Source organism: Pogonomyrmex barbatus, unplaced genomic scaffold (genome assembly GCF_055798465.1).
Source record: "Pogonomyrmex barbatus isolate J1 unplaced genomic scaffold, ASM5579846v1 scaffold1, whole genome shotgun sequence".
Lineage (NCBI taxonomy): Eukaryota > Metazoa > Arthropoda > Insecta > Hymenoptera > Formicidae > Pogonomyrmex > Pogonomyrmex barbatus.
Window position 1 is genome coordinate 24,679,217 of NW_028297098.1, and position 21,011 is coordinate 24,700,227.

The following is a 21,011-nucleotide window of genomic DNA, read 5'->3' on the forward strand; positions in this document are numbered from 1 at the left end:
AATTTAACATTTTTGTATTTGATCAATATTAATGACTTCATTTTTCAATATCGGAGCAGTATTGTACAATAATAATTATGAAATGTTATAAGAAATGCGGTATTAGGAAAAAAAAAAAAAACGATCGCAAAAAGTAAAACGATAACAGGATCATGGGAATGAATAAAAGGAATATAAAATTCGAAATGCCTGTTTCTTTCTGTTTTATCGTCATGATAAGTATAACAATGAAATTTCTCACAGAATAACGTATAACCGTATATCGCTTTATAATATAATAAATTTTAATACATATACATAATATTTGTTACTTTTTACTTATAACTCAGAATTCTTTCTCGATGAGAATTCTTGCTATGTGTATATATATAAATTATAATACTATATAAACAAGCAGAATATATATTAATATACTTATCATATTTAGTAAAAGTAGTCAATCTCTAGAAGCTTTCTCTAATACTAGAATATATTATGTACTATTAGATAAATCTTTTGTTTATCAATTATTTGGAAATAATAACAAATCGTATATTCCATTTTTTCACGCGACTCATTTTGACTTGTCGACTTTTGCACAAATTGCAATTTGACATGCGCTCTACACATTTACGTCTCTCCAGCGATCTGCATTCAAATGAACAACGCTTAAAAATGAACAAGATCATTGACTCAAAGCATTGTTCGTATTATTTTGAGCAATAAAAATGTATATTTCATTTTTCCTATAGCCTATTACATCCATAGGACATCACATAAAATAGCATTTGTATGTCTTCCATGTGTATGTGTGTGCGAAAAACGGGTTTGGTACTTTTTTTCTTTGCATTTATATCCTTTTCACACAACAAATTTGGCAAATTGTTTAACAAATCCTCGTTTTCGTTCTATATAGATACGATTGATAGATATTACGATCTACATGATATTCTCCCTTAAGAAAAAGTCGATTATATATATTATACAAATATGACCCCACATAGAAATGCTGTTTGCTCTAAAGCCAAGTTGAATAAAGAAAAAAAAGGTGCAGATTCAAGTTTTTTAATAGAAAAAAAGTAGACGTTCCTGTGCGCTTCCGGATAATAATCTCCAACCACGTTTGATATTTAGATATTGAATAATGGCACGTACACAAATTAGAACTCCTGAAAGACAAATAGTATATTTTAATGATTGTCTTAATTTTTTTAATTAAATTTTATAAATGTTATACGTACCGAATGCCATTATCAACCACCACAACCATGAGTTCTCTCGTGAAGCCAAATCAGTCGAATGTTTAACAATGAGCGTCCACTTTGTCAGAGATAATCCGAAACCGGCTAATGCACCGTAACGAGAGGCGATAGTGTGACAGAAACACATTAATAACAAAAATCCAATCCAGTTGAATAGAAATGCAACTATAACAAATAAATATTTGTTATATTTTATAATGAATATAAATAGCTGTACACAAAAATTGAACTTTTATAATATAAAGATGAGCTACCGAGAAACGCTGTGAAGAACATAAAATCAGTGCCAAGTAGCCCGCTTTCCGGATCTCCCTCTGCAGCTTCAGTGTCTATAGCCAATATTGTCAGAGGCTGTTGTGGAGGTCTAATATTTCCTGACTGTAAAGGAAATATTTATATTTCCTTAAAAATATAAAACATTTGATAAAAAAAAAAATTTAAAAAAAGATGTATACATAAAGTTGGATAAACGGTAGAATCAAATTATTTAAGTATAAGAAATTATTTAAGTATAAGAAATTATTTAAGTATAAGTTGGAAATATATATAGAATAAAATTTTTTCTTATATAATACTAATTTTAATACAATAATTTCAATACTTCATTAATTAATAAATGCCATTATTAAAATTGTTATATGTTATAAAGTAATATTATTCATAACAGTATTAAAATAATTATGTGTAATGAAATTTGTTAAGTTGAAAATTAAGACAAATGCATGATAAATTTTCAAATTTGATTATTTCGAAAACAAACTATTATAGGCAAAGAAATTTTATTGTACATTTCCAATTTATTTTTACTGATGTTGAATAATCTCTTATCTTAGTATCATTTGTCCTAATCATATATATTAAAAATATTTTTTAATGCAAATTATATACCATGTGTACTTGAGGCTGTGGCTCGCCCTGTAAAGTCTTTTCACGCTGGACTTCTTCATAACTGGGTAATTTGGTAGCTACTTCATAAGGGGGTGGCGCAGAAAAGTCTGGTTTCGGAGGTGGGATTTCCTCTCCTTCGGTCTAAATAATTTTGCTGCGTTAATAATTATTTAAACAATACTATGTATCTTACACATTACTCATTTGTCAAAAGTTTGAAGACACACATTATGTTCTCCAGTTAAATTAAAAATAACAAAACCAAAAAGTTAAATATAAACTATTTCTTTTGTATTATATCGATAAAATACTTTTAAAAACTTATTCGTTATTTTTAATTTAATTGAAAGAAGTGCTCCGACCTTTGACAAGTAATACATACATATTAAATAACAATGGATTACCATTCGATTTGTCGTTGTAGCTTGCGCGCCAGCACAGGTGGATGCTCCGGAGTGACCAAGCATGTCGACCTGCATGAACGGCATCGCCACGGTGACCGTGGGAACGTCGTTTTGATTTGACGTCTCGCCACCGGTGTCCGCACTCGGTTGAGGCGGCTGTGGAACAACGCATAGAACAGATTAGACTATACTAACAGATTAGATAAATGTGTACAATTTAACGAGGTATTATTTTAAAACATTCCGCCTGCAATCGAAAAGGACAATCGACGAAAGCTTTCAAAATCGAAACACACTTGATCTTTCGTCGGATCGGTAGATAACGATATCGTCATTCCTTTTTTTTTTTTTTTTGCGCAGAGAAAATGATCAAAACATGACGTCGGATGAGGAGAGTCGTCCAGCGAGCTGAACGAGGCCAACTATGATCGCGCGAAAAAAAATACAGACACTTGCACGAGCAACGTTGTCAACGTCGTCGTCGGCATTGTCAACGTTGTCAATATCGTGGAGGATATTTTCGCGCGAAAAGGAGAAAAGACGAACGTCCGGGAAGCGTACGACGAACTATTCGCGACTCGTCGTGGGTGGACGTACCGTGTTGTGACAAGCGTTACTGTCCATTTCCGGCCAGATTTGCGTGACGCGGCTGGTAGACAGCGCCCGGGATGCAACGACGAAGGGACGATACGCGTTTGCGAGACGCGAGACGCCCTTATTCGAGTCCGAGACAGTAATAAAAAGCGTTCGCAATCGACGCCTGACAGCTGGTAAGTCGTAACCAACGTGATGGCCGACGGTTGTCCTGGAACAACGTCTATCATTCCGCGATCGACGAGTCGCGAATTCCTTTAGACTTCAATCGCATGAGCGGCGATTTGAATCTCCGTTTCCTCCTAGTCCCGTCCATTTCCATTCCTACACGACAAGAGAAATTTGTGAAATCTCGTCGCGTGATATATCCCATATCGGGATATTGCAACTCGAAGATATTCTATAGAGATTTGGATATATGAGAGATAACGTCCGCATTTAAAAGAGTGCAGAAATATCACTGATTTTAATGAAATGTATATGTTATTCCTGAGATATATCTATTGTTGTTTACAATAAAATCTTGAATATCATAGGTAAAAAATATAGAGATTATTATAATTATTTGGATAGTCTGAGAGAATCTTTCTAATAATAATAACTTAATTGGATCCATTTATTTAACATATATATATATCTCTCATATATCTGCATATTAATTAATTTGCATATTAAACGATCGATTAAATTAAATTATGACTCGAACAACACCAAGTTGTCAAGAGATAATTAAAAAAAATGTTCAAATTTTTGTAAAAATAGTTTTAATTAACAACTGTCAAAATTGTTGTCAAATTATTTTTTATCTTTATCTTAATAGCTTTCCATTTGAAGAGGCTGTAAGATAAAGATAAATTCTGTATTTGAGTGGCCCCATCCCGAGAACTTATCTTCAGAAAGTAATCTCATAATAAATAGAACACTCTCCATGTCGTTTATTCTATTCTACGCAATTTTTACTTACGAAAAATAGAATTTCGCCACGTCCATCTAGCGGCAGTGTCACAGATTCTCGTAGAAACGAAAAAGTATCTGTTTTATTTTAAATATCTTTTAAATATCTCTGAGATGTATACATTTGTTATTCGCAGTAAAATATTTTCTGAAATATTTTTTATGGAAATATTTTCATAAATTATACTCATAATATATTGATAGTATTTTAAGGAAATTGAGATATATTTCTTACATTTGCGATTTAGTAGATCCCACAGAGATCTATGGTATATACTGCCCGACGATTGGTCGCTCGGTATTTGCGCGTTGAGAATCGTCCTTAAGACGGGATCCTAGCCACCGGAAATGACGCGTCTAGAAGTGCGAAGCTAATAATCCTAATGATTCTTTCATTACTTTTTTTAACAACGTCGCGATGCGTTAATCGCGAACTGCGAATAATGCAATTTTAACAGCAACGTAATTAAAAAAGGAAACGTCGTTCTTTGCGACATGATCGCTCACTTGACCAACCGTCCGACGACGGCATGGTGGGATTGTCACGAGGGCAGGGAGGGGGACGGCGCGCAGAGAGGGAGCAACTGCGCTCACGTCGTCGCGTATAAACGACGCTCCGCAGGCAAGTCAGTCGTTCGCTGACGTCCGAGGGGGCAGGTTGGTGGTCGATCGTCATCGCGATGTCGGAAGTATTCAAACTAGGTGATCTCGTATGGTGCGTATTGCGAGTGCGCGCGATAACGCGATCGTGTGCTCCGCACGTCCGTATACTAATCTCCCCACGTCTGTCTTTCTGGCTTTCAGGGCGAAGATGAAGGGATTCTCGCCGTGGCCCGGCCGGGTAAGTCGCACCCCCCGCTTCCCCTCCCGCCCGCCCTCCCTCTCGCTCGCTCCGGTCCGTCGTAGCGCGGGCTTGCTCCTCTTCCCGTTACATCCTTCGTGCGCGCGCTCGCTCGCTCGCTCGCGTGTGCAGCTGTCTTCACTTTGGTGGTTTTCGCGCCGCACTCCACCGCTTCGGCGATGCTCGCCGTCGACGCCACTGGCCATGCGGTCCACGACGCATCGCATCGCATCGCATCGCGCCGCACCGCTTAGGAACGCGACGCGGCGCGGCGCTATCTCCCGCCACACCCGACCTTCGAATTCAAATTGGCGCGCAGGCCGTGGAGCTTATAACCTAAATCCCGTTCGTCTCCCTCGTCTCCCCCGACGAGTTTCCCGCGAGACCTCCCCTATTCCTCCCTTCCTCCATCCCAGTCCCAGTTCACCGCGTTTTCGTAACCGTTCCTCTTCGTTGTTGTCGTCACGGGGATTCGACACCTCGCTGTCAGCGAGACTTGAGAATTTGTCCCGCGTAATTCGTCTCCCCCTTCCCGATTGGCGAGCAACATGCGTGACGTCAACGAGCGTCGCGCGATCGTATGTCTGATCCTGAACTTGTCATTTTCTACATTTGAAATAAGATGTACATATTCGATCTCGCGGGTTGGCGAGGAATTGAGTGTAGCAAATGCGACGGATATCTCGCTGTATCCTCTCAAACGCATTTGCGCGGCAATCGCCGATGTGTAACAGGGCCGTATGAAGATCGAGGGGATCCACAATGGGAGTGGGGGAATCCACACGTGCAGAATATGATCCTAGATTCATATTCTATCTTAAATTTAAAGAGAAAGTTCTATTTATCTAATTCCTAGTATCGTATTCTAGTATCATAAATGCATTTGCAAACAAAGAATTATTTTGCAAAAGTATTTGATGAAAATGTACGTTTAACTTGTATTGATGTCTCTTTTAATTCTAAATGATAAAAATGTATTGAAAAATATTTGAAACTTATCCCGGACAACTTGTAAATGAGATAATCGTATGAATATCTTGTTAATTTTCAAACATAAATTCATTTTTTATTTTATATATTTGATATTATTGTTAATATTGTTGTTTTTAAATGGATGATGAATTAAAATTGTTTTGATTCAAAAGATATATATAAAGATTATGTTATTGTTATTGTAATATTGTATACAATGTATATTAATTTTCCAATGACATGTAAAGGTGTCAGTTCCTTCAAAGGACTTAAAAAAACCTGCAAACGCTAAAAAGGGACCAGTACAGTGTATTTTCTTCTTTGGGACAAACAATTAGTAAGTTCTATGGATTGTTTATCTTACTCGTGAAAATGTACTATGATTTATAATTCTCAATACTCTTTTTCTTTTGTAGCGCATGGATAGAGGAATCTCACATTAAACCCTATCAGGAATATAAAGATACTTTAGTGAAATCTAGCAAATCTGGCGCTTTCAAGGATGCAGTGGAAGCTATAGAAGAATTTATCGCCAAAGGAGAGGTGAGCAAAACTGTGCTTAATGCTGCATAATTATTTATAGTTATCTTATAATTATTATGTAATTAAATTATTATGTAATTAAATCAAATGCTTTATAATTGCATTATTAATTTGGTTAAATATTATACTAACGATATTTTATAAATCTAAATTAGTTTAAAATTGAAAGCTTAATATAAAAAAAAATAGTCTATGTACATGTTTTTATTGAAATATCTATTAAAAATAATTAAATTTATTATATTTATATAACAAAATATTTAAGCTTATTCTATTATATATATATATATATATATATATATATATATATATATAAAATATACAAAACATAAAATTCATATATTTATTAAAATATCTATTGAAAATAAATTTCTTGTATGATGCATACTAGGTGTTTGAGGATGGTTTAGATCCGGATTCCTTGTTCGACAGACTCAAAGAGGAAACTTCTGTCGCCGAGAAGAAACCTGTTGTCAAAACGCCAAAGCCGCGCAAGGTCAGTAACGAATCTATCTTGCATTTTTCGACAGCGACTGTTAAAAATGATCTTTATTCTTTTGTTATTGTATTTTGTGTTATAAATGTAAACTGAAAAACTACTGCTACAGGAAGCTGCTGCAAAGACTCCTAAACGGTTAAGCGACGGTGGCACAGGCGATCGTCGACCGGCTAAAAAGCAGCGTAGGGAATCAAGTACCAGCAATAGCAACAGAGTCGGCAGTATCAGTCCTACTATGAATCATTCTACTCCGGCTAGAAAAACAGGCTCGCTTCTAAACAGACCGGCAAATATCGCCAGACCTGTAAGTAATATTGGATATCTTCTTTTATCTTCTTTTATTGATTTAAAAAATTCATTTATTTTATATTGATTATTAACATGATTAAAGTCTAGCAGGTAGACAAAAAGAATAGAATTAAGAATAATAATATACTATTAAAAGGATACTATTAAAAGATGTAAAATCTGATTTCATATTAATACATCAATATTATGCATAATATGAAAAATATGAATTTATTCTTGAATATTTGGTGTTGTATCATCATATTGTGCATTTAATGTTAAATTCTTTTAAATTTTAATTTTATATTAATATCAATGAATATTATGATGCTATTTTTCAAAAGTCCAAAAATCAGGCATTATACACGCGTGAAAGGTTTTAATACTTAGAGATATACGTACACTCAACAAGTATATGAATACACGTATATATACGAAGACACTGCATTTCAGTGCCGTAGTTAGGCATACATCCTGCTACCATCTATTGGTTTCATAACCTTAATGTCAATATAAAATATTTCAAAAATTGTAATTATAAAAATGATTTAAAGAATCTAAAGGACTAGAGTTTATTTGAATAATTAATATTTAAATTATATTTAATTATATCGAACAAGATTTACACCAGTAAGTGCTTTAGATCCAATTTAAAAACTTTGACAATTCTCAAATATGACTTTTTCTAACCCTTTTATTTTTTTATTTTATTTAAGTTTTATGTTAGTATTTATTTTATTTAAGTTTTATGTTAGTATTTGCAACTTGAAAACTTTTTTAATGTTTTATTATTATTATTATTATTATTATTATTATTATTATTTAATCATTAAAATTTTTTATTGTCTGTCATACAAAGAGCTTAATCCTATCTAAATATAAAGTATAAAACAGATTAGAAATAACTGATCCTATACAGCTTAGAAATTTATAAAAACAAAGATTTTTTCAGATATTTATAATTTTAGACTAATATTTTATTTGTTGTACAATACATTTTTTGAACATGTTAACTGATTACAAAACAAAATTTCTGAAGATTTTCGAAAGCTTGAAAAAAAATTTGACATATAACAAATGAAATATTGATAATTATACTTATTGTCATTTAAGGGTGGTATTTAGGTCATTTAAGGGTGGTAATCTTCTTGTTTCAAAATCGTTTTAAGTATCATCTTAAGATATTAATTGATGTATGATATCTTACATCATACATATCTAAGATCCTAAACCTCTTGTTGGAGAGATCTTAAACTAATTTCTAATATCATACAAGGATACAAGGATACAAGGCTTTAAATATAAAACTGACCATATTGAATACCGGCTAAAGTCCATTTTAGTTTCTTTTTTTTTTGAAGGGGGAGGAAGGGAAGGAAAGTCTTATCAATAAATATCGAATATGAATAAGATTTCTTACAGATCTTTTTCTGTTGAAAAATCCTTTTAAAGAATATATTTTTATCGGAATTTTTTAAAAATCTATTTCATTTTTTTAGTGCAACTATTGTACAAAAAATTTAATTAATTTAAATTTATTTTTATTTAAATTAAAATAAATTTTTTTTTTACAAATAAAAATATTGCAAAAGTTGTTAATATTAATATTTTTTATTAGAACTTAATTTTTCGAAAAGGAAGAAAATTTAATAATTAATTTTAATATTAATATTTAATTAAATTAATATTAATATTTAATTAAATTAATTAAATTTAATTTTTTATTATTGATAATAGATTACAAGTCTCTTAATTTGAATTATTTATCTGTCGAGAAAAGTTTAAATTTCATATTAATTGAATCATCTATTACGAGTGAAATTTGTCGTCAAAATATGTTTCAGAAATGATACAGAATTTATAAAGTTATTTCTTTTTTATATAAAAAAAAAATTAATAGTTGCGTATTGTTTCTTTCCCGTAACAAACCTTTACCTTGTTCTCCAGGTCACGCCGCCCTTAGACGTCGAAACGATGTCGCAAACTCTCAAAGAGAAGAATATCCTTCCATCAAATCTGAAATTTGGTTTTCTTGGGCTTGGCATCATGGGCAGTGGTATTGTGAAAAATTTGATCAACAGTGGTCATACCGTGATCGTGTGGAATCGGACGCAGGAAAAGGTATGTACCGATATCTTTTTTTCATTCTTTTTTTTCTATAAAATCGAAAAATATACGCGCAAAATTTATTAATGTCCTGAACGCAGTATATCAATTAAATTAATATCTATTAAAAATTTTTTATTTATTAAAAAAGTAAAAAAATTTTAAACTGTTATATTATTTAACTGTATACTATTTATTTAAAAAAATCGAATGCAGCGATAGAACGAATTAAGAATTAAAAATGAATTAAGAATACGCATTTGATAATTATACGTGTAATCCTTTATTGATTTTAATTTATGCTTTATTATATTGTAATTAATCACGTTTATCCTGGAATGTTTGTTTTTAAATCGCGAACATCAAACCTTGATGAATCGGTACTTGTCATTGTGTTGCCTGAAACAAAATAGGGTTGTTGAAGAAAATTAAAAGTATCGCAATAAACAATAAGATTTATTAACTTGAGAACTATGGTATGAGTTGAGCAGATCGTCAACATCGTCTCGATGGGGAGAAATAACTCGGATTTGTTACCACAAAACGCTTTGTTACAAATGGCTTTAGGTCTTTTACATCGCTCAGTCGTAACATTAAAACAATTTAACCGCTCGGTTTCTTCTAAGTTTCCAACGTGAATAATATTTTGATAGCGGATATAGTAGATCGGTGCCGTTTTCTCGTTGCTGTAGAATGATCTGCAATCCGCAAGTTTACGACGATTTACGTAGAAAATGATACATAGTCGCATTTATTCGTCAGTATCCGTTAGTAATACGTAGAAAATAGGAGACTGTCGACGGGAAGTTCGACAAGATACTTTCAGGCTTGAAATTTTCAAAGTACCTCTTGGCAAATTACACGTAAGATACTTCGAATGGGTTTTCTATGGAGATAGCCCTAAAGAATCACTTGGTTGTTTTTAAATCATCGAAGTTGATGGTACCTCCGTTAATATGAAAACGGCGCTTCAGTGTAAAAAAAGAGTTTGCGCGTTAGACTTTGCTTCTTTGGTAGCCGGTTTCCAAATGTTGAACTGCAACACAAGCGGCTACTTATGTGTCCAATATACGAATATACAATATATCAAGATTTTTAACAATTTTAAGTGACTGGCAAACATAACTTTGTGAAATACTCACTATAAATTTTTATTTTGATTATACATAATTTATTTAGGTTTTTTTAAGGTGATTGAAATTTATATAAACGAGTGCAATTATATATTCGGAATAATTATTACTTTTATAGTTGCGCCGAAGACGTCCCTCTGTTATATACGATTTGTGCAATTTATCGTTTATTATTTATCAAAAAATGTATTGAGTAACATTGCAAACTCCATTCTACATCAATAATTTATATCGCACTGTAGCCTTCAAAAGTTCGTAAATCACAGTGTTTAAAAGATTCATTAAAGTATCGAAGGTATACAGGATGTCCCAAACGAGCAGTCGATAATTTTTCTGGCATATTGATAAAATAAGATAGTTTCTCTCGCTGTTACATCAAGACAAATTCTTATATATAATATTATATATAATAATACGTGCTACAATATATAAATATTTGCTACAAAATTAATTTTTACAGCATTTAATTCCGATGAGAGAGAATAGCGTTCGCGGAATTCTAGATGGAATAAGATCTATGATTTAATTTCTAATTTTCTAATTTCATCTATGATGAAATCTTCAATTTACAGTGGCGTAATTAATCTTTAATGCACTAATATATCTTCGGCTCTTAACAAGAGAGACAATAAAGTCTTCTCTTTCTTTGCTTTATTTGCGAAATTAAAACAAAGTAATGAAAAAAAACACATTTTATTTACACATTTTGATCTGTAGTAATATTTAATTGATAAAAACACTCGATCAACAAAAGATTTATGTTTTAATTTTATTAAAAAAAATTTTTTTTTTGTTTAATTTAAAATATGGTGTTTTTAATTGTTTTTAAAGCACTCGCATTTAATAATAATTATGCCACTGACATAATTAATTAGAACGCAAAAATCTCTGGAAAAATTTCTGGAAAGTAACAACGCGTGATTCCAATTATTTCGGTCTTTGCATACCTCAATCAATGTCATCAATAGCGTTTTTTCGCATCATCAATTTTAATTTGTACGCACTGCACGCGCGTTATCCCTCCTTAAGGCTTCGCGGTTTAAAAATGACATCGTATAAAAAATATACATGCTGGAAGCATAAGTACGAGCGTTCGGTATACGAAGGAACAGAGAAAAGATTCTCTTGCCTAAGATTCGATGTGCCGTGACGAGAAGCTAGCTAGTTAAATTTAACTTCAAATTATTCTCTAAGCGCAGTAGATTTCAAATCTTTCTGATCTTTTTTCACTTTTAAATCTCGAAAAGCCTGTTCTGGCATAATCCGATTGTACAATAGATAATCCATCCGTTTAATTAATGTTAAAAATACGGCGGCTGAACGCATCAATCGGATTTTATTTTTCTGTATAATCTTCTATACAACAATCAGAAATAAGAGAATGATGTAACATTTGGAGGAGTTACAAAACGATATTGATTTCTTCACAGTTGAACGGTTTAATTAAAATCATATATAAGATCAATTATAGATAAGATAATATAACAATAGTAAAAGATTAGAAAACTAAAACTTTTCAATAATCAAAATTCAATAATCAAAATTATATCAAATTAATGATATTGGAAATTAATTCTAAATACTTTCGATGTTAATTACATTTGCACGCGATAGTAATTTCTTTGATAACGAGCATTTAATGTTATCGAGTTGTTTCAAACAAAGAAAGTCAAAAGCATTATTAAATAAGCATTGATATATAAATATGTTAATGTGATATATAAATATGATAATGATACCTTTTTCTGAATTAGATTTCTAATGGATGCCTTTATTGGAATGTGGATATTCTTTCTTTTTTTTTCTTATTTTTTTTTTTTATATATTTGACATACCATCAAGGAAAATTCGTAGCGGATCGATAGGTTTGGCAAGTATTCAAGAAGACTGTATTGTAGGTATTATGATGTGACTCTTATTAGCTCCTTGCAAAATTCTCGAGATATTAAAAATCATTTTCACTTTCTTGAAACTAATCAGACAATTTGATAATCTTCGAAATAATGAATGACTGCCATATCGCAGTAATATGGAAAAGAAAGACACTTGTAAACAAAAAATAATTGTATAAAATGATTTATAGCTTTACCAAAACTTTTTCGACAGATTGACAGAATTATATGAGACAACATCTCTAAATAAACTGCACGATAATGCCCATTTTGATCATATTACAGATGATATCTTATAAGACTCTTGTTTCGTTTCTTTTGATGTCATTTGTGATCAATGTATCAACTGATACACGTATATCGTCTTTGAAAATAAAGTACAAATGAAACGTGCAGAGCCATGAAATATGAATCTGTCTAAATTCTTAATAAAGTTGTGATTTGAGTTTATAATCACAAAGCATTATAGCATAACTTTGTTTGCGATTATTCCAATCAATTCTTCTAAATTAGAGCGGAAACAACCTTCGTTCAACCCTCGTTTAAACTAGTTTAAACACGCGAATATCGACGAGATTTATGAGACCAAGTATAATTAGGTTGATTGATTGTACTATTTGTAGTATAGTACAACTGTTCTAAATAGTTGATCTACGGACAAAGTAGCGGCATATATTTAAAAAGTAAAAAATTTTTTCTTAAAAAATATTTCTTGTGATGAAGCCAGAAATGTTTCCTTAGTAAAAGTTTCTCACGAGCTCTTGAATTTTCCAGAATAAATATTTCAGCGATTAATGTATAATTTCTGTCTAATGATTAGATCTCTAAAACTTAATTGTTTAAAAATGAACATTATTAAAAAATTCTTAACAAATGTCTTATAGATACATATGCGAGAGAAGATGTTATATAGATGAAATTTTAATTTTGATATTTTTTAAATGAAGATTTTTCTGGAATAAGCGTTTCGATTTCTGTTAAACTTAGCATTATATTTTGCAATTGATTAAAGTAAATCCTATTATTCTATTTATAATTAATTGGAATAAGAATTTTTTTGTTTAGCTCATGTACCTTTACGATTTAGTTTTGTTTGTATTTCCATCATATTTTTACACGTTTCAATTGGGAAAGACAACTAAAGACTAAAAATCGCCTGATAATTTTATATATTTGTATTATGAAAATTGTGAGAATTAAAATTGTAATAATTATAGATATTATTTAGTTATAATTGCAGCATACTTATGTATTCTGATTTAATTTCAAGCAGAACTGTATTCAGAATTGTATAGATTTCTGATAATGAATTATCAATTTTGACAAATTTTCTATTGATCCATTTTCTATTGATTCTATTGTTTAATTACGAATATTTAAAAAGTGTAATTTCATATAGCAATAAATATTGCTATACGAAATTACGCGATACAAGTTCAACTTTAACGATATTCTTTTATCAATTACACATATATACTTTTATTAAAAAGTATATATTCTATCTATTGATTCTTCATAGAGTCTATCAAGATTAAGAAGATACGAATAACATAAAAAGATACGAATAACATAATAAAAATAGTATATTTGCCCCAAGATGGAATGAATTGTATTAAAAATCAAGTACAAAGATTCCGTAATCGCTCTCTAACTTTTCACCAAGGAAACGTTGAGCTTCAGCTTCATCAAATTGCCTGATGATCTGTCGATTCCCATTTTAGATTTAGCCCGGACAGATTTCCCTCGACATAGAGTAGGTTTCTCCTTATAATGGCGGGATCGTGTGACTGCATGATTTCTATCATGGTTCTGCTCCGTCTTGCGTATCCCATACGTGATTTCCCCCTCTAGCACGGAGGAAGCATGATAAAACTTTATCTCTCTCGCAACGACGCTGACGCGATCCAAAAATAACAACAACGCTCTCTTGGCCGCGATCATTTTCCTTTCCGTTTCGTTCCGTTCCGTTATTATGATGGTGACTTAATCGTGTCTGTCTACGATCGACAGTGTCATTTACGTAGATGATCGCTATTCACGTGCTTTTCCGTTACTCGCGATGATCTTCTTTTAACATGAAAATTCGCGAAGATACGAAAGAGACGATTAATGAATTCCTAACGAAAGGGCGAACCAAGAATACCTAAATTTAATTTCTCGAAGTTTTACGTCCTTTAATCATTAATTGCTTTGCCAATTTACGTTGAAATGTCCATTGAAAAAATAAATACTACTTTCGATACCTATATCGCACGAACTTTTGTATATAGTAATTCAAAAAGAAGATTTATCTTAATAAATTATAACTATTATTTCTAATGTTTGCATTCTTTCTTCAATATAAAAGTTACAAGAAATTATTTTCTGGAATAATGGAATTTATAAATGAATCGGTTGCATGTAAAGGTGTTATTTCTCATGAACTCATGCATAGCAATTTTTTTTTCTTGTCCCACAGGACAAGTGACTTTAAGTTTAATAAAATCTAAATTTGACAAAGATATGAAATAGAAAATATAAAATTTTAATAAAATTAGTTCTTTTAAAGACAAATTAAATTTTAATACATTTTAAATAAACCCGTTTTATACGATAAAGAATGAATAATATAATTAAATATTTTTACTATGTTTTTAAAATTATTTTATATTATTCTGTAGAATTAATAATTGAATTTTATATTATACTTAATTATATAAAATTGGAACTGATATTCTTATTAATTCTTTTGTGTCATTTGTTAATGGCTTAAATTAGATTGGATAAATTATGGATTATTTATTTACTTTTATGCTATATCCTTCAATTACCGCTCTCATTTTTTTAATTTGGTTATTAAATGATGTTGCGAAAAATATTCTCTCAATGATTAAAGTTTAATTAAAGAGTTCGCATCTTTGCTAATTAGCAGTGAGCTAATTTGCGTAATTAGTAACATCTATTTTTCTGTTTAGCATGCGCGTCTTAAAGAAGAAGTTGCTAAATTGAATTTTCAATATATTTTTCTGCAAAGCATGATTGCAAAATGAAATTTGGATGAGGGATTAAGATGTAGATGCTGTGCGACGATTCGTCAGGATTTATTCAACAAAGGGGTGCATTTTGCAAAACTTGTATAAGACCAGTTTCATTGCAATTGAAATCGTACATACAATTCCTTTCTCTGAAACGGTTTCAAAGATTTAACAGCCAATATAATTTTATATTATTATAATTTCCCTTTTTTCTTTCATTCTCTTTGCAAACAATAAGCCCGAGCGGTTAGAGATATGTTGCTATAATGATTAAAAAATTAAGTACATACGTTTGTTACTTTCTGGTATGTTTCCTTGTTTTTTTTTTCCAATGAGTATATACTATGTCTCGGAGTTTATGAGCTACTATGCTAAACACAAGCCAAAAGAAAAGAGAAAAGAAGAAAGGAAAGAACGCGAGTAATCGGATGCTGATGTTTTTCGCATTTTATTCGTGAGAAAGTCGAGACGTAGAAGAAGAAAGCAATTAAAACAAACGATAACGGGCGAGTTGATCTCGCCACCTCAGTCTTTTGCAATGAGAAGATAATCCGAAGATAATCCGACTTTTTATCATGGGCACTGATACAGGAAACTTTCACGCATGTCTATTTACAGAAGGGTTGAAGACGATTCCTTGGAAATCGCAACCTTAAGATTTGTAGAATTGACACTAGGCGAAGTTACTTTTTCCCCTTGTTGCATCTGCAAGAGGAAATTAATTTAACAGCCGAATTAATGCAGATGCAAAATGTAATTCGCATCTTTCTCTTCTTTTTTTTTTTTTTTTTAATCTTTATCCTCTGGGATGATGACAGTCATCTAAAAACGATGACACTGATGAAAAAGCACACGTTGCTTGATGCGACGGACAGTTTGCAAGGTCAATCATATCATAAGGAGAGTCCTTGGAAACTGTCCGCAATTTTTTTTTTTTTTGTTCTCCTAGATTAGCACACATGCACACACTTTTTCTTACGATCGACAGTCATCGATCTCGGCAGAGGGAGGATCTTCCGTTTCTTGGCACTAACACGAATTCTTCTCGAACTGTCTTCCAGGACATTCTCCTCGATTCAGTCGTACAATTAAAAGCGGAAGAAGTGATCTTCTCGCGATCTTCGTTAATCGGATGCAGGATAGCGTTGACTTTTCCGTTACACACCATTTCTTGTCGGTTATCTGAGAATCTCTTTATCTTTATTTAACTTTTTGTTAACTTAAACGATAGCAGGAATCCATTCTTGGCCACTTTAACGCGCTTTAATTTCTGCCGGCTAAAGTTTAGTCTCGCGTGGAAGATCAGGTAGACTATTGCTAGGTGCTAAAAGTCCCAGGGCTTCTGGAGTTTCTTTACGGAATTCCTTCGCCAAGACCTCCGTACCGTTCGGTCCTTTGAATATTGGTTTGTTGTTCTCGTAGTTCTTATATACGGACAACGTGCTACCATATTCATTGATACACTGCAGCACTGTCGAAGCGGGTAACACTGTAGGAGGTCCCAGAGGTGGTAGCGGTGGACCATTCTCTTCGATGTAATTGATATGAATGCCTTCTATTGTGTGCGGACTGGTTGATGATAATTCAGTCGGCGTGTAGTATTCACTATTGACATCCTCCAAACTCGGTCCTGCCGCCAAATCATCGATCTTCGCCTTGAAGTAGGTGTCCATGCCGTTGAGGTCATCCTTGGTAGGATCGAATATCATGGAGTCACTTTTGCCGCACGAGCCGCTCCGACAATTGTCAAAGTATAGATTCGGCAAGTTCTCCAGCACTTTCGCTAGCGTCTGCTGCTGGTACTTGTAACTCTCGCGCAACCGCAATACTTGATGGGCGCTGAACTTGCGAATCTTGTTTCGTTGGAAGACATAATTCTCGCGTACCCAATTCAACTGGCTCGTGGAGTAGTCTCGTACTCTTTTCACCTGCGAGAAAACAAAATAGACACGATTAGATATTATCTATCATTATCTGTATTATTATATACATGATCTCATTACAATGACGAATGCGTTACATAATTTTTTTTTTCAGTCTTATTACGTCTTCTCTCGACGTAGAGTTGTTTTTATTGATATCGAAATCATCATGACGATATGTTTAATGAATTTTTTGTTATTTTGCACGTAAACAACGTCTTGTCAGATGAAAAATAATAAATGCGATAACAAATTGAGCTGCTAAATTGCGACAAGGACAGTACCGCGCAAAAATTCCCCCGAGGCATTATACCTGATCGTAGTACTGATCTCTCAGGGCAGTCAGATGGCTGGTACCGTAGTCCCGTATATCTCGTATATGCCGCATTTGACCTTCGTAGCTGTCGCGGATCCATTCCACTTGCTGAACGCAGTTGTCTTTAATTCTGTGCACCTGTTGCGTGTAGTTCTCCCTCAGTCTTTCGAGCTGCTGGCTCTTATACTGTTCGATGTTGTCAAGCATCTGGTAGATTTGCTTGGCCCGCGGAGTAGCGCCCACGCGTCTGCAGCACAGGCACCATTTGATACATCCACACCTATGAGCGATTCGCGGAAAGAGTATGTTAATAAGAAGATTGGGAAAAGAATATAGAAAGTCGTCGGAATTGTCAGGTGGAGTTATCGATCGCGTCTTGACCTTCCGCCTGACTCGTTCTACTCATCCAAGTTGACGAACTCTTGACGAACGTCTTATCATTCGAACCGTTAACTGACTCTATTGCTTGACAGTATCGGTCGCGTGAAATACAATGTGTAAAAATATATTTTATTATATATTACGGATATTCACCTCAAGAATAAGTACCGCAACAGTTGTATCATCAATGTCAGCAGAAGAAACGCCGCAGTGCTGATCGCGCCGACAAGGATGCTGAAGATCTTGATATTGTGTAAGGTTATCGGATCCATGTGCAAAGTCACGTAGACGGTCTCGTTGGCGATCGGGTTGAACGCCGTACACTTGTATTTGCCCACATCCTGCCGTAGCAACGTCGCGATGTAAAGGGAACCGTTCTCCAGAACGCGAATGCGGTTGTCATCGACGACCGGCCGATTCGACAACCAGCTGTGCACTTTTGGATGCTCGACGAACACGTCGGGGAATCCTGGATCTGACATCCAATGGAGGACCAGGCCGCTCGGAGTTACCCAAGTCAAGGAGGGTGCAGGATTCCCGCTGAATTCACATTCCAGCAACACCGAACTCAGAAGAAGATACTGCTGAGTTTTGGTAACTCGCAATAGGATCGGCGGACTGCATTTGAGGTAGCTCAATGTTTGTAGCATAGTATTATCAGTCGTGGTGCTGTTTACCTGCTTGTGACCGCATCTAAGTCCGCTCTGAAAAGCTGCGCGCAGATGCGCCCTGCTCTCTGTCCACTTGACGAACCAAAACATGCGGCAATCACAGGCCCACGGATTGCCTTCCAATTGTAGTTCATTCAAGAGCGGTAGATGCGCCACATTTGCCGGCAGGAAGGCCAAGTCATTGTTACGTAGGTCGATTCTACGTAAGGACGGTGTCTCGTTCAGAGTCAACTGGCCGATCTCTCGCAGTGGGCTGTCTGTAATCTCCAGTGTCTCTAGTTCAGCCAGGCCAGCCAGATTATTGTTCCGGAGGTTTTCCAATTTGGTCCCGGATAGCAGAAGAGTTCTTAGCCTGCTAACAGGTCGCCAGATATCACCGGGCAACGACGAGATCGGCAAACGACTTAGATCGAGCCATCGTAGATTGGCGAGGCCTTGAAACGCGGTGTCTGCGAAACGCGCGATTGGATTACCCCCGAGATCGAGATACTCCAAGGCCGTAAGATCGTTGAAAAGGCGACGCGGTAACGCGTCGATCTCGTTGTCAGCGAGATCGAGTACTTTTAATTGCGTCAACCCGGAGAATAATCGCGAGGGCGGCTTTTTTAGCCGATTCCCGGCCAGTCGTAGCTCTCGCAGCTGTTGATTCGGCTGAAAGCTGTGGTCCGGCAGCGAGACCAACCGGTTACCGCTGAGATCGAGCAACACGAGCTCCCTGGCGGAGGCGAACGCCTGATAGGGCAGTACGTAAAGTAGATTCGCCGCCAGACGGATTTCCTGGAGGCGATCCAGATTCTGGAACAGCTGCTGCGGCAGCGCGCCCAGCTGATTCCCGGTGAGGTTCAGGTACTGGAGTTGATGCAATGGATGGAAGACGTCCGACGGCAGGTCGGCCAACCGATTATCACCTAGATCGAGTCGCTCGAGATTTACGGTGGCGCTGAATACGTCGGATTCCAGTCTCTTGACGCCGCTTGACGACCACGTCAGACTTCGCAGCCTGTCGAATTTCTTCAGGACGGTCGCATTCACCTGGACATTTCTTAGAAACGCGCTCGTAATATTCTGCGGCAAGGTGAAATCGTGGGGGAAACTGCGCCCCACGCATACCAGACTGCCACCGTTGTCGTTGGTGGTAGTGGTCGTGCACTCGCACCCATTGGGACATTCTATCTGTTGTAAAGCCAACAACGACGACGACGACGACGACGACGACGACGACGACGACGACGACAACGACGACGCGTTTGCGATCGACAACAGCCTGTCCGAAGGTCCACCCGCGACTCGCACCACCACCGCTACTACTGCGATCAAAAAGACCAACCACCTCAAGCGCGGACCATCACCTCCCTTCGCCATCCGCTTCCGCATTCCTAAGATCTGCAATGTGATGATTTGCACGGATACAGCGATCTCCCATGTCCTAACGGATGAGCTTCCTCGCGAGGAATTCTTTCCGAACTACGGTCCGAATTACGACCGTATCGTTGCTTATTCGACGGTATTGACTCTAGAGACAACTATCGACCGACTAAAGGACAAAGATCTTATTTACTCGCGAACAGACTACGCTTATGCTCTTATTTCTTTATGCTGCGCACCACTACCGGCAGTTAAAATATATATCGATCACTCGACCACGTGTTCGTTGTCACTCTCATCGAGACTAAGAGACTCGCTCTTTTTCATTTTCTACCTACCTGCCGAGAATCACTTCGTTGTGTTCCTCGCAGGCTACCCCGAATACAATGGCTCTGAAGGACAAATGGGGTGGGCAGAAATGCAAAGGAGAGAGAGAGAGAACCGTTGGTGTCTAATCGTTCGCGAGAAATCTGGCGATACGACGTTGAACCTGTCGAAGGTATCTTCCAGGGTGATCGACGATCACGGTATTGCTGGCGGTGACGGGTGACGGTGCGCGTGGATGACGATGTCGGCGGTGTGTCGTCGTCCGTCGGTGCCGTTTCGCGCCGGTTAACATAATTACGCCCGCCGGTACCGTACCGTACCGTGTTTCGCGTGTGGCTTGCACAGGCACCGAGGAGAGCACGCTTCGTATTTCCCCGCGAGGAAATTACCAGTCTAGATCTACGAAAAAGATCAACAATATGAAAACTAACACCGACCGATCTTACGCACGCATCCACGCAAGATGTATACGCAACAACGTTTATTTTCCCCTCCGTCTCTCTCTTTCTTTCTCTCTCTCTCTATCCCTCCTCTATTTCTCCCTTTCTCTCTTTCCCTCTCTTTCCCTATATATCTCCTCCTGTCTTCCCTCGCCTCCTTTATCCTTCCACCGCGCGCGATAACCGTCTCCGTCGGTGTCACCGGCGTCGTGTGCAGCAA

At 35.5% G+C, this 21,011-nt stretch overlaps 3 protein-coding genes across 4 annotated transcripts in view; 1 reads left to right on the forward strand and 2 right to left on the reverse strand.

The window, feature by feature from the left end:
- Window positions 1-186: 186 nt before the first annotated feature.
- Ndfip (Nedd4 family interacting protein) lies at window positions 187-3,362 on the reverse strand. The gene is made up of 6 exons (XM_011631144.3): window positions 3,131-3,362; window positions 2,534-2,689; window positions 2,130-2,270; window positions 1,496-1,619; window positions 1,221-1,406; window positions 187-1,148 (listed from the first exon to the last, which is right to left on the reverse strand). The coding sequence occupies exons 1-6, from the start codon at window positions 3,155-3,157 to the stop codon at window positions 1,045-1,047; spliced, it is 738 nt and encodes a 245-aa protein (XP_011629446.1). The 5' UTR covers window positions 3,158-3,362; the 3' UTR covers window positions 187-1,044.
- Window positions 3,363-4,650: 1,288 nt separating this feature from the next.
- The window catches only part of Ndf (Nucleosome-destabilizing factor), a 39,728-nt gene continuing 23,367 nt past the window's right edge, over window positions 4,651-21,011 (forward strand). Inside the window, exons 1-7 of the mRNA XM_089083355.1 lie at window positions 4,651-4,796; window positions 4,886-4,922; window positions 6,143-6,231; window positions 6,311-6,437; window positions 6,829-6,933; window positions 7,046-7,240; window positions 9,172-9,345. Coding sequence (XP_088939481.1) covers window positions 4,762-4,796; window positions 4,886-4,922; window positions 6,143-6,231; window positions 6,311-6,437; window positions 6,829-6,933; window positions 7,046-7,240; window positions 9,172-9,345 — 762 coding nt within the window. The 5' untranslated portion in view covers window positions 4,651-4,761. The remainder of the gene's footprint in view (window positions 4,797-4,885; window positions 4,923-6,142; window positions 6,232-6,310; window positions 6,438-6,828; window positions 6,934-7,045; window positions 7,241-9,171; window positions 9,346-21,011) is intronic.
- On the reverse strand, window positions 9,768-20,872 carry LOC105421963 (uncharacterized). 2 transcript variants are annotated; one of them, XM_011631147.3, is made up of 4 exons: window positions 20,363-20,872; window positions 18,142-20,042; window positions 17,605-17,887; window positions 9,768-17,297 (listed from the first exon to the last, which is right to left on the reverse strand). In XM_011631147.3, the coding sequence occupies exons 2-4, from the start codon at window positions 20,031-20,033 to the stop codon at window positions 16,647-16,649; spliced, it is 2,826 nt and encodes a 941-aa protein (XP_011629449.2). In that variant the 5' UTR covers window positions 20,034-20,042; window positions 20,363-20,872; the 3' UTR covers window positions 9,768-16,646. The 2 variants fall into 2 exon arrangements, with proteins under 2 accessions (XP_011629449.2, XP_011629448.2); XM_011631146.3 differs by having other exon boundaries at window positions 17,605-17,854; window positions 18,142-20,506.

Bases quoted from the DNA above. Each gene is read 5' to 3' on its own strand.
- Ndfip (XM_011631144.3), bottom strand. From the start codon at position 3,157: ATGGACAGTAACGCTTGTCACAACACG. The intron at 2,271-2,533 runs GTAATCCATTGT...AAAATTATTTAG, and splicing joins CTACAACGACAAATCGAATG to ACCGAAGGAGAGGAAATCCC. The intron at 1,620-2,129 runs GTATATAATTTG...TTTCCTTTACAG, and splicing joins CACAGCCTCAAGTACACATG to TCAGGAAATATTAGACCTCC.
- LOC105421963 (XM_011631147.3), bottom strand. From the start codon at position 20,033: ATGCGGAAGCGGATGGCGAAGGGAGGTGATGGTCCGCGCTTGAGGTGG. The intron at 17,888-18,141 runs GTGAATATCCGT...AATCGCTCATAG, and splicing joins TTGCGGTACTTATTCTTGAG to GTGTGGATGTATCAAATGGT. The intron at 17,298-17,604 runs GTATAATGCCTC...GTTTTCTCGCAG, and splicing joins GAGATCAGTACTACGATCAG to GTGAAAAGAGTACGAGACTA.